At 38.7% G+C, this 18680-nt stretch overlaps 1 protein-coding gene across 1 annotated transcript in view; it reads right to left on the bottom strand.

Moving 5' to 3' along the window:
- The window catches only part of mettl3 (methyltransferase like 3), a 36857-nt gene extending 18491 nt beyond the window's left edge, over nucleotides 1–18366 (bottom strand). Inside the window, exons 1-4 of the mRNA XM_039746275.1 lie at nucleotides 18041–18366; nucleotides 1355–1554; nucleotides 618–1187; nucleotides 337–512 (exon numbers count right to left, since the gene is read on the bottom strand). Coding sequence (XP_039602209.1) covers nucleotides 337–512; nucleotides 618–1187; nucleotides 1355–1554; nucleotides 18041–18143 — 1049 coding nt within the window. The 5' untranslated portion in view covers nucleotides 18144–18366. The remainder of the gene's footprint in view (nucleotides 1–336; nucleotides 513–617; nucleotides 1188–1354; nucleotides 1555–18040) is intronic.
- Between the last annotated feature and the right edge of the window lie 314 nt (nucleotides 18367–18680).

The raw sequence follows: 18680 nt of genomic DNA, 5'->3' as shown, positions 1-18680 counted from the left end.
TTGTTGATGGAGCAGTTTGGAATTATGGAATTTATTTACATAATTTTTGATAGGGTCGATACTGTTATACTATTTTTACTTTCGTGCTCAGTTATGTCTCGTAAATCTAAGGCGGTATGTTGTCATTATGCTTAATTACATAGCTTACTTAGTGGATAAAGAAATGGTCATGAAACTCTGTCTGGTTTAATAGCTTGTTGTTTTCTTGCATAAAAGAACATTTTACTGTTGTGCACCTCGCTATTTTACATGGAACATTCATGAGTAGACTATACTTTGTGGGTATAATATTCCAACCCCTTTCTCAGTTTGGTGTACTTAAAGTCCTGTAGGTACCTGAAATGAAGTTTTCGACAAGGCGAATCTCCTTCACAAGCTTTCATGCATTCCTCCTTGGTTCCATGATCACAAAATTCCTGCACCTGTGCTCTACCACGTGATCGAAATTTTTCCACAATTGATTGTTCTTTTGCTGTTGTTGTGTTCAAAAGCTCCAGAATCTCTCTGCTGACCTAATTTTTTCCACATACAGCAGGAAGAAAAGGATAAAGTTAATCGTGAGAAAAACGCAAGCCAGTAGGCAAACCATGAAATGTTCCATATTTGTGTACAGCTACCTTCTTGCTTTGCTGCTGCTTTGTCGACTGTTGGCTTAGTAGACTTTCAATCTCCAGATCCAAGTCTGAGGCCTGCTGCTTGTTGCTACGGGCCTTTTTTGTTGCAGGGGCATCCATTAGAGTCCCTGAACCCTTCTTATCTCCAGTAGAGGAGTAAGAGAGTGAAGGAGAAAGAGAAGAAGGATGAAGGAGTGAGGGGGAAGGAGAAAAGGAAATAGAAGACATAGGTGGCACGCCTACACTCCCAGAGAGGTGGGAATGTAAAGATGATGGAGTTGAGTTGCCAGCAACTGATGATGAACTTGATGGAGAAGACATGGTATCAAGGTCTGTTCCTTTGCGTTTCAGTCCACTACCACCGACAGTGCCTGCCCCAATGCATCCTGCAGTCCCTGTAATTGCCCCCATCATTGCCCACAACTTAGTGTGGTCTGCACTAGTCACTAATGTTGGTGGTGTAGGCCGGCTAGGGTCAAGAGAAGCACTATGGGGACGAAGTTCAATCAGTTCTTGTGCAGAAAATTTCAGGAGAAGGCTTTCAATGCTGGCTTGACTCACTGGATCTTCTGGCTTTAGTTGGGTAGAGATGAGGACAAAAAGAAAATGAAATTTCAGATAAGATTAAAATGTAACAGGTTAGCTCACATTCACTGGTTATATACAAATCCTTTTACACCACATTATTTAAATTACACAGCCGTTTCTAAAATTAACATGTTTAGACATGGTAACCTCACCGTAGACAATGCATTCTTTATAGTGATAGAATCTGTGGGGAGTGTAAGCCCCAGATCTGACAGGTGCATAAGCAGTCTGTTCTCCAGTTCTGGGTCAATTCGGACTTCTTGGCTCTCAGATGCAGCTCTGGACTGGCTCTGAGCCGCTGGGGGACCAGGACTATCACTTCGTGTGAGACTGGCATCTGGATTTACAATATCTATAAAAAAGAAGACACACATTGAAAATGTAAGACTGGAATGTGCAGTGTGGAGGTACACTGTTTTTGCACTGACAATTTATTTTTTCTTAGTTCCATCTTTAAAACATAAAACTGTGTGAAGCATTCAATACAAAGAAAACACTTTCTACAAGTTGATAGTATATTTTTTAATTTCCGGTTAACTTGATTGTATAGTTTGCCTGTTTACAGGGTAAAGGTTATCTGGCCACTGTCTATTTGTAGATATTATTGCAGGTCTCATTGATACATATACCAGGGACTCACACTGGGTCAATCTGATATCACCAGTTGACTTTGGAATATAGTGAGAATCAATCCAAACCCTCACAGACACCAACCAGGAGTGACATCAAAACCTGAAACATTAAATCCATTGGATAGTAGTAGATACCAAAAAACCTTTATGTAACTTTATAAAGGGATGTACTATGCAAAATGATATGTAACTTACTATGTACTAGGAATTAATGGACTATTACATTCATATTTGAAATACATTGAATTGTGTCTTATAGCTTAAATATTAAAAAATAAAAAGTCTCATCATTGAATTACTATAAACTATGCAGTATTATGTGATTTCTCAGATCGCCATGTTGTAAAACACACATCACCTCTGGGAGCAAACTATTTGTATTACTTCCAAAGAAAATTGCTAATTTCTGTGAAATGAAAAACAAGGATCTTTGTGAGCTGCTCTGGAGGGTGTACTTTGTTCCACTTTTATAATACCATCCCATTATATCTGGAAAACTAGTTGGGAGTGTCAAGAGGGCATAACCATGCCTCTCTAAATGACAGGCAAGGGCTTTCACACTTTACTTGAAATTGTGCACTGTTTTCAAGCAAAAAGCATGCATACTTTACACATTCATTTGCGAAACCACATGGAGACATGTCATACAGAAGAGACATTGTGTGAGTATCAGACTGTACCAAGTATTTTCATTGTAATATATAATAGGTACACTGAGGCCACATATGATTTTTTATTTTTTTTTTTTGCTTTTGTGCACTGATGAAATATTTCTGCTTGTGAAAACCATAATTAACTTAAATATTTGACTTAAACTTGAACAAGTCACAGAAACAGGGACAAAAACTGCTGCAGGATTTCTAAGGTTTGCAGTGTACAATCTCTAAAAATGTAAAAGCAATGGATTTTGTTGGTACAAACTATATTCCAACTGACGGTGCACAGAAAACATCAAGTTTGTTCAACAACTTCTATACCAAATAAGTTCACATTGTAGTCAAGTTATTGAGTTTATTCTGATTTTTATAAGTTGAATATGAATTGTACAATTTGTCACATTCACATCCTGTCATCTACAAACTCAGGCTGTCTCTTTCTCACCATAGCTAATTGGGGCACTTGAAGGCAGATTTGCATTCACAAACAAATGTAATTAAACAGAAAGTATAGAAGCAAGAAACCTCTACTGATATTGCTTGTCAAACTCAGCTGTATTAAATCTTGGTGATATGGACCTTAACTGATATAAGGATTATTTTGACCCAAAATGCGATATTCAATACTTCGATACATTCCCAAAACACATTAACGATGGACGATCGGCTTCATATAAACATATAATCTCATAATATTAATAGGAAATATTAGCTAATAAAATAGTTTTTTTTTCTTTTTATAATGAAACATGTCAGTCAGTAAACTTTTTCTTTCTCATGCTGTGTTATATAAGACTTAGCTGTTAGTTCATTACAAAGCTAATTACTGATCATAATACATGTACAGTACATGTGTGTATATTACATATATTTTTATGATTTACATCATTTGTAAAAGTTCTATACTTTCTATTTGCATATATATATATATGTGTGTGTGTGTGTGTGTGTGTGTGTGCTCCTTCTTGTTTGTAACACACTGTATAATGAGCAGGGTGTTTAATTTATAACATTCATCAGCATAAGAAATGCTTTTGTGGCTTGGCAATTTGTGTTTTGCCTCCAGTATTCTTAATAGCTTATTTCTCTACAGTATAAATACTATAAGTACTTTACACAGCCAGCACCAGGTAGGGCAGTGATATTCCATTGGACGCTGAACCATTTCAACTATGTTAAACATCAACTTTACTTTCACGTTCAATCTGAATAAATAGTTTCCCTATAAAATCTGGCATTATAAAAATCACACCGATTTTAATTTCATTTATTTATATTTCATTTTGCCAATACTAACTTCTGCTCACAAAGTAATGCGGTTGTATATATGACTTTTAATAATCTTAACAAATTAAAAAAGATCACCAGGACAACATATTTATAAATGTTAATTCAAAACAAATGAAATAAATGTTAAATATCCAATAATCAGGGCTCCAGACAAAAATTCACCTCAAGCAGCCAGTAGTTCCTGCAAGAAAAAATTAGGAGCCAATAGCTTTGATACAGGTACCAAATAATCAGATGTGTAAAATATTAATCTTTCAGTCTAGTACCCTTCCATCCTCTATGTATGTGTGCCCAATTCTTTTCCTTCTGTACAAAGCATCTTTCCCTTGTACTTTTATGTCCATCTTGATGATTTGGGTAACTGAATGTCATAATATCGTTCACACTACTGTATGTGCAGCCATAGTGTATTTTATTCAGACTCTAAGTCTCTGTCACTGAATGTCCGCGTCAGAAAGCCATTCAGTGCAATTTGGTCTTCTTTTCCTCTTGTTTGAAGTGAGCCAACAACCTTTTAAAATACATTTCAAACAGTTTTAGCTGTCCAGTGTTCATTCATGTAAGCAGCAAAAAGGGGGCTCTGCTCCAGCTGCGGAAATAAGTGTCCCTTCCAGTGGATAGGACAAACTGGCAGAGTGAAAAAAGCGACAATGGATTTTTTTTCTAAAAGGTTTAGTTCAATGTTAGCTGTCCAGTGTTCATTTTGTAAACAGAAGAGCATCTCAACGACAAAGGTTCGGCTGTGAAAATGAGTGTCCCCTCCAGTGAATGGGATGAAGATGCACATTAAATATGAAATAGAAGACTGTCTACTGTCGTTTAAAATACAATTTTGAACAATTTTAGCTATATAGTCTTTATTTTATAAGCAGCTTACAGGGGTACACATTTCTACATCAAAGGCTCAGCTGTGGAAATAACTGCCCCCACTGTGGGAAGGGATGGAGTGACACAGTAGATATGGACATGCAATTGAAGACTGCCTGATAAGCTTATTAAAGACACTGTGCAGTATTTTAATTACCTACTGTTTATTTTGTAGTGTTTTCCAGTGTTTAATCTGCCATGATCACCTAGAACTACTAGATCAACTAGAAAATAAGTTTTAGAGGATAATGACTCCTGTTTTGAAAATGAAACCCCTAATTTAAAGCAGTGGTCATGAGAGGCAAGGGAATTTCTTTTTTTTTTTCTGACAGAACTTAAACAATTTAATTCACATGGTTTTAATCATTCATACGACATCTGAGCTCCACAACAAAGCCTTTCCTGTGGAAACGTTTTTGTTTTCCTCTTTTTCACCAAAAAATTTTTTTTAACGATTTGTTTTTAATTGTATTTGTACAGAATTCTTGGATTTCAACTAATTAATTATTAATTATAATTATTACTAATAATTTATTTTGTTAAATCTTATTGTCCTTGTTTCTCTGTTGATGAGCTCCTATTGAAGAATTTATTGGTAATAAAACATATGGTGTGCACGCCAAAATGACTGAAGTAACAACTAGTGGTATTTATCGAAACATTTTAACAAAGTTTACTGTTCACCACTAATCACAGAGCACCCCAGTAAAACAACAATAACGTATAATACACCTTCAATCTTAAAACACAGACTTAATGACATTGCTGTGCACAAAGAAACAGCAGGCATGTTCACTGAAGGACAGGCCAGCATTTTGCATGGAGCATGCGTTAAATCAAAAGAGAAACGGCACATAAAAATGCACAAACACAAGGAGATCTGTGACAATCACAACATAGGACACATGAATCAAGTCAAAAAGAACAACTGAATTCCATGGGGAACAGATATCTTCATAAGAGGGGACGTAGATGTTGGGCAGATGAACTTCAAATGCTTTTGCAAATCTACCTTGCATTTTGATGACCTGCTGCATCTTACTCAGCTCTTCATTCATCATTCTGGCACAAGAGTAACCAGCTTCTCTTTGAGATTCAACATTTGGAATACATGGCTGCTGTATCAGCCTTGCCATGTAGTTAAACTATTTTTGCATGCGCATCACCAGTCTGATTTCATTTTCACCATGTGTCCCTGCATCAAACATTAAGCCAACCTTTTATGGAATGTGACTTGTCGATCTCCAAGGGGGAAACCTACCACCGCCCACCCCTGCCATACCAACACATACGATAATACCACATCCATTCCAAAAAAAAAAAAAGGCCTTTTGCATCTTTTACAATATAATTAGTTTAAAGTTTCAATGATTTCATTTACCACTGTCAATCTAAGTATAAATGATAATCGTCAAAGTCTATTATTGGTTGCATTCGCGACCAATTTAGTAGCAGTCTGAAGCCCTGATATTGTAATTAGAAATCTCAATTCACCTGCTAAACAAAATAAAATGGCCGGTAATGCAGACTACTCCATACATGAACATTGAATAATTCACACAAAAGAAAACTACAAAGGCTGCAGTTTTACTCCTGGTTGTAGTGTTTCAGTAGAGCAGAGGCCGTGTTAAATAGACAGATGAGGGATTATGCCAGGCACATGTCTCACTTCTAGTGTGATGTGAATTACCAGTTAGTTATTTACAAAGTCACAGTGTTGGGTGGTGTTGGTTGGAAATAGCAGTAATCGATAATGTTACAAAGGTGATTTAAAGTTGATTAATTTAAAGATTAAAAACTGTTAAAAAATGTCAACTCTGCAATAACATCAAAGCCTAAAATTAGTACTGCCTTATTATACAGTGGGTATGAAAATTGTCCAAAAATAAATAAATAAAAGTAATTACTTTTACTCACTCAAAACCAACCTGTTCTCTTTCTATCTCATTCTAAAAACAGCCATAGAAAAAATTCATGCTTTATTCTGTTCAATTGCGGTTTGGCTCAATCGGTGAATTTGCACGCTGATCATTGGATATTACTGTGAACTTAATGATATGGAAACATATCTACATAAATATTTACAGGATATTTTTATATACGATCACACACTGGATAATTAGAATATAGTATGCACAGAAATTAGAATGTACAATATAATTAAGCACTTATCCCACTATGTGATTCTGTACCTAAGAAGACATTGTTACTTTTAAAGTATATTGAATTCCCGTCAATACAGTTTAAGCACTGAACCTTAGACAGTTAAAACACTGATATGCACGGAGTCTTATATGTAACCCCTCTACTTGTAACAAAGGACCACTATATCTTTAGTATGTTCAGGACTTATTGTGTTCACTCCAGAGTGTCGATCAGGACACTGGTAAATGATGCAGAGAATTCCACACAGCAGCTTAGATTGAAATTGAACTCATTTATTTGGAGATATACACCTGTACTCGAATAGGTATAGGTGGATTTGTATGTGTGGTCTACAATAAAAAGGAATACATAAAACTTATTGATAAAGTACCCAAAGTCCACTAGATGGCAGTATTACTGAAATTAAGCACTAGCTTACCGGCAGTATAGAATCCAAATCAATAACGTAATCAGTACATGTAAACGACTTGACGTCTTAACATATAAAAAACATAAAATACAAGTTAAATGCAAACGAACTCACCTCTGGTCATCAACGCACACTTATCTTAACTCGGTACACTGCTGATTCTTACTTATATCAAACAAATGCGGAATTGACTATTGCGGACTCGTGCACCTTCTTCGCCTTTTAACATCCCATAATAGACACTCTCGTGCCTGCTGGGAGGTGCACCTTTAATGTGATCCGTGTCTCTTTATAATTAATATCTCTCTAACATTGCGCCCCAAATATGCTATGCATATTTGCTATTTATTTCAAACAGAGAAAAAAAAATATTAAACTTATGATTTATTAGTATCAGAGTCCTGATGTTCAATGTCCGGAAGGGGAATAAGACGAGCAACAGGCCTAGTATAGAGTCTATCCTTCACCTTCACCTCTACAGCTCTTACATGACCATCTGGGCTGGGAAGGTTCTAACAATTCGGCCTATTAACCAAAGTGCTCGAGGAAGCTGAGGATCAACGAGCATGACCACCATTCCTTCTCGTAGGTTTTGAGGCTCCTTATGCCACTTCTGTCTGGCCTGTAAACTGGGTAGATAGTATTTGACAAAACTTGACCAGAATTGTTCAGTAAGCACTTGACTCTGTCTCCATCTCCGCCCCATCAGCTCATTAACGGGATAGACAACCTGTGGTAGAGAACTATCAGGCCGCCCCATCAACAGGAAATTAGGTGTAACTGGGTCCAAGTCGGCAATGTTTGATGACACATACCCCAGAGGCTTACTGTTCAAGATTCCCTCTATTTCGATGAGAACGGTTTTAAGTACTTCTTCAGACACCGACTGTGAACCTACTGTGGTATAAAGGGCCTGCTTCACAGACCGAATTTCTCTCTCCCATGCGCCACCAAAATGTGGTGCTCCTGGTGGGTTAAAGCGGAAATTGATTTTTTGCTTTGCAAGCAATTTCTGAAGCTCTGAACTAAGGGTGGAAAATGTTTCTCTTAACTCCCTCTCTCCACCATGGAAATTTGTGCCTTGGTCAGACAGTAGCTCGTAGGGTGTGCCCCTTCGAGCTATGAACCTTCGGAGTGCCATTAGGAAGGAATCTGTGTCAATACTATTGAGAACATCCAAATGCACACATCGGGTAGTGAGACACTTAAAGATAATGCCCCATCTCTTCTCACAACGCCTACCTATCTTAACCTGAAACGGTCCAAAGCAGTCCATGCCAGTGCTGAAAAAGGCAGGCTTTTGAAGCCTCAATCTTGCTAGGGGTAGGTCTGCCATTTTAGGGATAAGGGGCTTTGCCTTCTGTTTACGGCACTCAGTGCAAGTATGTTGGAATTTGCAAACTGCTTCTCTGCCTCTTAGGATCCAGACATTTCTCCTTAATTCGGCAAACACTCTCTCGGGACCTGGATGATGAAGTTTGGCATCATATTCTTGAATAATTAATTTAGTTACTGGATGGTGAGGGTCTAAAACAATAGGATGAATTGATAACTGCTCAATCTCTTCAATACGGCGCAATCGCCCTCCAACTCGGATAAGCTGACATGATGTGTCAAACTCTGGTGCTAAAGTAAGAAGTCGGCTGGTGGCAGGAACAGGCTTTCCATTCTTCAGCAACATATATTCCTCAGGAAAACTGTCTAACTGTGAATTTTGAAAGATAAGAAATTCTGACATTCGATAGTCTTCAGCGGTAGGACTAGTTTGATCACCCCTTCTTTGAACTACAGCTTCTACTAGTTCCCTCCATGTATGGTATTCCTTAGGGTTAGGAATTAGAGGAGACGTCACCATACTACCACAAAAGACACTCTTCCGTTGCTCTGCTTCAACTTCTGGAACCGTAATATTCGGCCTTACTGGCCATTCTGACTCAGGTTCATAAAGGAATAATGGGCCTTGATTCCATCTGTGTGGTACAGACAATTCAGCTAGTGTTCGACCCCGTGTGATATCATCTGCTGGATTCCTGTTGGAGTCCACATACCTCCAAGAATGGCGATCAGTTAATTCTTGGATTTCGGCTATTCTGGTTCCCACAAATACTTTAAAGCGGCAGGATTCAGACTGAAGCCAGGATAACACAGTTGTGGAATCAGACCACAGAACCACTTGGTTTATTGTTAAAGTAAGCTCATTTTCTAAGAGTTTAGCTACCTGTGCTCCATTTAATGCAGCACACAGCTCTAGTCTTGGTATGGTTTGTCGACGCTTTGGTGCAACTCTAGATCTGGCCATAATGAAGGTAAGATGAATATTACCATCTTTATCTTCGGTTCTTAGGTAAGAAACGGACCCATAAGCTTGTTCGAGGCATCACAGAATATGTGAATCTGTCTGGTAATAGGGAATAAGTCCATATCAACAGGCGTATAACATCTTGGGATACTAATATTATTCAGAGCGTGAAGTTCTCCTTCCCATTCATTCCAGGCTCTTAATAGATCTTCAGGCAACATAGGGTCATCCCAATCTCTTTGTTTATCCCACAATTTCTGGACCAGGACTTTGGCACGTGTGGTGAATGGAAGAATATACCCCAAAGGATCATACTGACTGGCGAGTACTCTGTATATGTGGCATAGTAACCGTTGTCTTCTGCACTGGATGAGACTTGTACTTGAACGTGTCTGAGGAACAATGCCACTTCAAGCCTAAAGTGGATTCTGTGGAATCTGATCGATCCTGAGACAACCAGAGTTCTGTACTGATTGAACGAGCTTCTTGTGGCAGATGTTCTAGTATCTTGGGAAAATTGCTAGTCCATTGACGAAGGTCAAATCCACCATTTAACAAAAGATCTCTTAGTTTGTCTATCAGTTGCTTTGCCCTCTGGGTTGATGGTAGACTCTGCAAATAGTTGTCTACATAGAAGTTCCTTTCAACTAAGGATCGGATCTCATCCCCTGATTCAGTGTTGTCCATTATATGTCGTTGAAGAGCAAAAATGGCACAACAAGGACTACAGGTGGTGCCAAAGGGAAGTACTTGCCATTCATAGATAAGGGGGGAAATGCTACTTTCCAAATTACGCCATACAAAACGGAGAAGAGGTTTATCTGCAGGTAAAAGGCGGATTTGGTGAAACATTCCTTTAATGTCGCTACCTACTGCTACAGGATGTTCCCTAAAACGTAAGAGCACTCCTAATAGGGACGGACTGAGGGCTGGCCCAGGGAGCAGGTATTCATTCAGGCTATGTCCATGATATTTAAAGGAGCAATTGAATACAACCCGGTTCTTACCATTATGCTGAACCAGATGGTGAGGAATAAACCAAGATTCTTCAGAGGAGGTGATTGTTTCTGCTGGTAACTTAACAACATATCCAGCCTCCTCCAATTTTTTAATTTCTTCATTGTATGCAGCTGCCTTTGTAGAGTCCTTTGACAGACGTCTTTCAATGCTTCGTAAACTCGGCATAACAGCTTCTTGGTATGCTTGTAGACAAGGCATATCTTTCTTGCGTAACAGTGGTGTGGCATAGCGGTTTACACCATCTACCATTACCTTTATCGTTTTTGCATGCAGTAGATCTATGGCATCTTGATCTTGTTTAGACCTTGTTAGGAGTCTCTCATTTCTGTAAGGTATGATGTCTGTTTGCCAGAGTCTTTCAACATTTCTGAAAAGTTCAGACATTGAAGGGGTGAGGGTAATATGAAGGCATTGCTGTGGTTGCAGGTTCTCCTTAAGTAGTTGCGCTGGACCTTGTAATGTCCACCTAATCTGGTCTTAACTGCTGCAGGACCCCTGGTGGTCCAAGGCACAGGTGCAATAGGGGTGATCAAGTGTGGATGATCAGCTCCAATCAACAAGAGAGGGAATGCTTTATGAACAGGTTGTAGTGGAAGACCCTTTAAGTGGTTGTATCGTTGCTGTAGGTCTGCTATTGGGTATGAGTGTTCTGCCAGACTCAGTTGATCAGCTGTAAAGGCTCTTGTGATAAGATAATTCTTGTTAGGTTGAAACTGAAGCTATTCTGAAGGATACTGAAGCACCATGCAGTGTCTTCACATCTTGTCTAATGGTCCTTAGTATTAGATCCTCTGGTTCTCCCTTCAGACCTAGTTTCTGGGTAGCATCAGATAACAGGATTGTTCTCTCTGATCCATCATCAAGAATAGCATAAGTGTCTAAAACTTCATCTTGGTGTTGTAGACGAACTTTGATTATTTTAAGGAGGACGCGGCTGGAGCCTTCGGGTTTATCTAGGTACAGAGTTTCACTTGTAGAACTCACTAAACAAATTTCTTCCTTTGGTGATCTATCGTTTACTTCATGCAGGATTTGAAGATGCTTCCTGTTACAGAGATGACATGGTTTCTTCAGTGTGCACTGAGCAGCTTGATGGGCTCGTCCACACCTCCAGCATCTATTTTTAGTTTTAATCCAGTTGATTATCTGCTCCTTATTAAGCTGTTGAAATTGAGAGCATTGACTCAGGTAATGCTCAGTGCTATCACAGTATGGGCAGAAAACTTTGCTCTTCTCAGGCTTCTTACTTGTAGAATGTGACACGGATGCTGATGATGTCAAAGTAGGTGACACTGAAGACTGCTCTGTGCCATGAAAGATAGTGGTCTGTCGGGTTTTAGCTCCTATATCTTTTCTGTTGTCTGGTCTGTGCATCGCTCGATCCTTGTGTCCTTTGCCTCTGGTTTGGCCTTCATAGTTTTGGCACCAAGATTCAAATTTAAGCCATTTTGCTAGATCCAGAAGGGTATAAATAGTGCCCGGTTGGTAGCACATTTGTCTTCTAAAGGATGATCGCAACTCCGAAGGTAATTTGGTTAGTAAACGAGCGACATGTGAGCCACAACGTAATTCGATATCACCTTCTGGACCTAAAGTTTGGAGTAGGCCCACTAAGGCTTGTATCTGAAGGGCAAACTTTTCAAATCCTGCTGCATCACCAGGTTGAATATCAGGCGAGTCCATAACTGTGGCTATTTTACTCAAAGCTAGGTGATGAGGTTGTCCAAATCTTTCTGTTAATGCTGCCATTGTGTCTGTATAGGGAGTAACCGAGTTCAGAAATGAGTCAGCTATTAGACGTGCCTCTTCTAGCTTCAGATGATCCAACAACACCTGATATTTAAAGAGCTCGGTGGCATCTTCTGGCAGTAGGTTCACCAGAGCTAATCTGAGACGGGCAAACTCACTGGGATCCCTATGACTGAAATGTGGAATTGTTGGTTTTGGACCTCTATACATCATTTCTTGCTTAATAACCCTGTGCTGCTGTCCTGTTTGAGCAGAATGCAACATGGGAGGATAAGAACAGTGCTGTTCGTGAGGTATTGAATAGGTTTGAGTCAGTTCTAGTGGCTCCGACTTCCGAATATCTTGATATTGTCTAATAGGAGTATGCAACAAATAACTTGGTTGTGGGGAACAATGGTTTACAGATCCATACATAGGAGAAGATTCTTCACATACGTATTGAATGCCTGGGGGTTCTGGAACCATAAGAGCTTGCTGCTCTCCTGATGGTCTATGATGAATGAAGTTTCGCCCGCATACTAGGTTCACTGTCATCAAGAGAGGTTTTTTCTTGTTTATCTGCCACTTGTCTATGCCGCGGAGCGGGTAGTGGTGGAGTATTTCGATCAAAGTTAAAGGCAATCTTCTCAGCTGATCTAATACGAGTTCTGGGTGCAGGCACGGGGGGAACTTGATCTTGGGTCAGTTGCCTTTGGGTTGAGGGCAGTTGTTGATTTATTTTTAACTGCTCTTGAATGCCTACTTGCATCTCCCATAAGCGCCTGATCTCCTCTCTCATGGACTGTGTAGTCTGTCTTAACTGTTGATTCTCAAGTTCAAGGTCGTGAATAACTAAGTTGTATCTCAGTGGTAAGAAATCAGCATCTTCTGTTTGAAGTAAAGGTGTTTTCACATCTTGTACATCCCACCGATCCACTGTAGTGTGCAATCTATTCTCTCCTCCATAGGAACTGTACTGACTGGTAGGAGATGAGGCTGCAAAGTGATTTGTTGACTTCATTGGGATGTAGTATTTATTGGTATACTCTTGATACCTTTCCTTATCAGGTGATGGGCGTGCTGTATGGGCCACAGATGGTAATGGAACTTGACCAGGATACTGAACTTCAAATTCTTTAAGATAGGCTGGTGGACGGGTCAAGCGTCGAGGACGGTTACTGTAGGACTGATACTCTGACATCTTTCTTCCGTTGTAAACACACTATCCGGCTCGAAGGACCAAATTTTGTAACAAAGGACCACTATATCTTTAGTATGTTCAGGACTTATTGTGTTCACTCCAGAGTGTCGATCAGGACACTGGTAAATGATGCAGAGAATTCCACACAGCAGCTTAGATTGAAATTGAACTCATTTATTTGGAGATATACACCTGTACTCGAATAGGTATAGGTGGATTTGTATGTGTGGTCTACTAAAAAGGAATACATAAAACTTATTGATAAAGTACCCAAAGTCCACTAGATGGCAGTATTACTGAAATTAAGCACTAGCTTACCGGCAGTATAGAATCCAAATCAATAACGCAATCAGTACATGTAAACGACTTGACGTCTTAACATATAAAAAACATAAAATACAAGTTAAATGCAAACGAACTCACCTCTGGTCATCAACGCACACTTATCTTAACTCGGTACACTGCTGATTCTTACTTATATCAAACAAATGCGGAATTGACTATTGCGGCACTCGTGCACCTTCTTCGCCTTTTTAACATCCCATAATAGACACTCTCGTGCCTGCTGGGAGGTGCACCTTTTAATGTGATCCGTGTCTCTTTATAATTAATATCTCTCTAACAGCATTGATCTATCAACAAAAATCTAAGAAGCTTTTATCATGAGACAAACACTGAACAAATAAATTTATGAGTCAACAGTAAAAATCACAGGGCACTTTGTACTCTGAGTTTGCTTTTAAGACAAGTCACTTTTATCGATGGACATTTTAAAAAGTAACAGCAAATGCAACTGATATATTCAATATATAAAGTAATCTTTAATCATGTTTCTATTGGAAGTTGAACACTCTGAACTCTTGACTGTGTACTATTAGCAACTGCTTTTATTATTTTATAATTCTTGTTTTATTGGTTTATAAAACCATTAATATCAAAGCATTAAGGGGGAATTTTAAAACCTTGTTTTGATCAAGTAACCTGTTTTTATACTTCACTTAATGCTAGATTGGAAACTGTACTGGATTTAGTGTTACTTTGAACCACTGCAATAATTTTAGGATGTAAATCTTGCTAGTGTTTTGGAACAAATGTGAGTGTATAAGTGCAGATTCAAATTTTTAATCATTAGTATAGTAATTACACAGAAAGTAAAAATTGTACATGTTTATAGTATAAGTATATACTAATACTTTTTTTTTTTTTTTAATTTTGCAATTGCTGCAAAGATTTCACAGCGTCCTGGGTTTGAATCCCATGCCTGGACATTGTCCATACAGACTTTGCACATTCATCTCATGATTCATTGGGTTTTTCTTCCCAAATCAACATAAAAGTTGTAACAGAAGAGTTAACCTTCGAAACTAGAGAGTACAGATAAGAGGAAAATACACCACATTGAGTTATGTCATCAGTGGGGTCACTCAGGAGTCTGTCTTTGGCCAGACCCCAATATATTGTAATTAGCAAATTGCAAAATTCACATACAACACTAAAATTGGAGGAATGGCAGACACTGAGGAGGCAGCAAAACAATTCAAAAAGACACGTAGAAGCTCCTGAAATGGATAAGCACTTGGATAATGCAGTTTAATGTAGAAAAGTGTTACATGTGGGCAAAAGTAACATCAATTCTAAATACAAAATGACACTGTCCTAAAGGAAGCCACCTCTAAAAAGGATGTAGGGGTTATGTGACCCATTTATTATCAATCAGTGTGCATAAGAAATTAAAAGTCAAAAGAGGTTAGGTTATATTGTAAAAATTGTCGAATATAAATTGAGGGGAGCCATGTTCAGACTGTACAATACACTAGTAAGAAAGCATATGGAGTACTGTCTGCAGTTCTGATCACCACACTACAAGAAAAAGATACCAGAACTTGAAGCTGCATAGAGGAGAGCAACGAAGTGCATCCCAGGAGTGAAGGACAGACTCAGATAATTAAACCTGTTTAGTCTTGAAAGGAAGGGACTGTGTGTGGACCTAATCCAGGTGTTCAAAATCCTCCATTGTATTGCTAAAGAAGATCCAGCACAATAATGTCAGCTGAACGATGAATCGCATACTTGGGGACACCAGTGGAAATTAAGGGGAAGTGCATTTAGGACTGAAGCCAGGAAGCACTTCTTTACTTTAGGAATTGTGGGAATCTGAAACAAACCACCAAGACATGTAGTTGAAGCAGAGACCTTGACATCTTTAAGAATTATCTGAAGGACATATTGGGAAACAAGCTGAACAAACAAGGCTAATAGGCTGAATGGTCTTCTCTTGTCTGTCAAATTTCTTATGTTCTTAGGTAGTGCTTAGCTTTTTTAGCAAAGTGGAAGTGTATGCAAATGGGCCTTGCAATGGGCTGGCACCAAGTGGTACTGGGATAGGCTCTGACCTGTCATGACACCAATTTAAATTAAGTGCATTTAGAATGTCATGTTAAAACAATGACAACATTGTTTTATATACTAACTGATTGTAAAGCAAATCTGATTTCTATCTCAGCTTCAGTATGTACTCATTAGCTTTACAGACTTTTGTAGGACACATGTTTGGCTGATAAAGGAAGATAAGCAAGTTGAAGACGATCGAGGCTCATAAATGACGCATTCAATAAGAACTATATGTCTTTTGAATGTAAAAATAACACTATGCCATTTTTATGTTAGCTGTGAAAAAAATTAACATACAATTTTAAAACCATAATAGACCCATTCTAGTTCACCTAGTTCTGAGGTTTTATCTAATTAGTAAAAACATTTTCTCAATACACGCTAAGTTACACAGGGTGTTCTACATTAATATTTGGACTTTGAATTCTTCTTTTTCCTTCTCTTTATCTTTTCTCACTTCTATGTGGGGTCAGTATTCCTGATCAACCTTCTCCATACAGCTTGGCCCTGCTTCAATCTCCAGACAAACCCTTTTCCTTCATATCGTCCTTTACTTTATGAATGTACCTCCACTCTGGCCTCCCTCACTTTCTCCTCCTTTGTACTTCTATTCCCATCACTCTTTTGTCCATATATTCCTTGTCTTTCCTTATCACATGCCCATACCACTTTAACCTGCTTTCTTAGGCATCTCTCTCTCCCACTTTTGTTGTACCTCTAATGGTCTAATTTCTTATTTGCTCCTCTTTTGTAACTCTACACATTCACCTCAACATTCTAATTTCAGCAACATCTAACTTCTTCACCTGTGCTCCCTTTACTGCCCAGGTCTCAGCTCCATACATCATTACTGGACTTACCACGGTCTTAAAATCTTCACCTTAATTTTTCAATCCCACAAGATCCCTGATACCGCCTTCCAGTTTTTCCACTCACACTGCACTCTGTGGGTTGTCTTTGCATCTACAGCAATTCTCCATCTTGAGCTTTTCAATAGCTCTCCCTGCAGACTAACTTTCTAATTTTCATTAAAACTCAAATAATTGGCCTTCTTTTTTTAACTTCAATTGTCATATATGTTTCTGGTAATCCTTTCTCTCTCTCTCATGCACCTCCAGACCCCTAAATGTGGCACATTCACCATAAGTCTTCTCCAAATCAATAAACACCATATGCACACTTTACCATTTTTCTCAATGATTCTCTATGAACCATCTCGGTACAAAGACTGCATTATCTGTTTCTCTCTCTGGCATACAACCAAACTGTGTATGCAAACCAGCCCAACCTGGTGTCAGATTCAAACACAAAAAAATCAGACAGGGGTTAGTGACGGGTGAGGCATCCAGTGAGAAAATGTTAGCCAACACCTTAATGATGGAATCAGTTCACTCAGCTTCAGAAATACATCTGAACGTTGACTACACTCTTCATATATTGTATTAGTGAAAAGTCTGGGCACACTGATGAAATGTTATTGTTTATGATAGAAATTGGTGTGTTTCTTATCAGGATACCATTACATTTATGTAATAATGTTGCCAAAGCATTACTACTGTTGATAATGGCTATTACTGCTTAAAATTACTTCTGAAATGATTTTTAATTTATTATTCACATATAACCACAAACCCTGTTTTCAGCAGCCATTTTTTCTGTGCCCTAATGGTCAACTCCCTTAGCTCATCCCTAGTTAAACATGTAAAGTAAATTAGAAAAACCTTTGTAATTGCATTAGCACACACCAGTGAAACCTGTTATTCCCTCCACTTGGGTTGCGATGTAATGGCATTCAATTGTGTGTTCAAAAATGGTCAAATGAAACAGCTACCTGAAGAAACAGCTATTCTGCAGAATGACGTTTGACTGCAAGAAAAAAGCCGAACAGTCACTTTGGTGTAAAAAAATACTGAAATAAATAAGTAAGTTTGATTATATATGTGTGGATGTGTGTAAAAGGTAAATAATGCTGGAACTGTGGTTTCTTTTCGCTTTAATGTGAGATGTGTTTTCATAAAACAAACAAACAAAAAAATAAAAGCAAAGCTATGTTATGGAACGGAACACCACGGTTGGTTGGGCTGGCGGGCGGCCGCCGCAACCCCTCAGCCCCCCCAGTAAATCACGGTTAGGTTTGCTGTCAGTGTGTGGAATAAGCACGATCTCCGGCTTTTGTTACCTAGTGCAAGCTGGCTGGTTTCCTTTCGCCGCCTCTGTAGCCTCTCTCGTAACGAGTCCAGCTGCTTCTTGTGAGCCTGAATATCACTCCAGGTATCCGACATGTTGAGGCGTATAAAAATAAAAACTTAAATTTACACAATAGAAATAAAGTACGTTTCAGCTCGCACAGCGGCTAACCCGATTCCAAAGCATATTCTCCTTGTGCATCTACATAAATCCAGACGGTGTTAAAACAAAACAGCAGAAAAAAGTAGAAGATGCAGTGTCTAGAAAAAGAAATCATTCAATCTGTGTGCTTCGGCATGTTGACCCCTTCCTTCAAAATCAAAAGTACTTCCGGGTGATCGAAAAGGGCCGGCGCTATGCTCTGTGAGGCAGGCGTCCACGAGACAGCCAATCGAGTTGCGCGTTTACGTCATATGATTTAGAGAGCCTTAAACGTTTTTGTGCATAGCATAAAGAACAGGTAAATATAAGGACTCCGGTAAATATACAACTCGTTCTACAGGAGCTGCGGATTTGTATGGGATAGCACGAAAAACTAAGACAGAAACAATTAGGTGTATTATCAAAGCATGTGTAAAGGATTTTAATATACAAAAACTTTTGCAGAAAACTACTGTTCCTACGTATAACTA

This window comes from Polypterus senegalus, chromosome 1 (assembly GCF_016835505.1).
Source record: "Polypterus senegalus isolate Bchr_013 chromosome 1, ASM1683550v1, whole genome shotgun sequence".
Taxonomy (NCBI): Eukaryota; Metazoa; Chordata; class Cladistia; order Polypteriformes; family Polypteridae; genus Polypterus; species Polypterus senegalus.
This window is presented reverse-complemented; position numbering and strand designations above follow the sequence as displayed.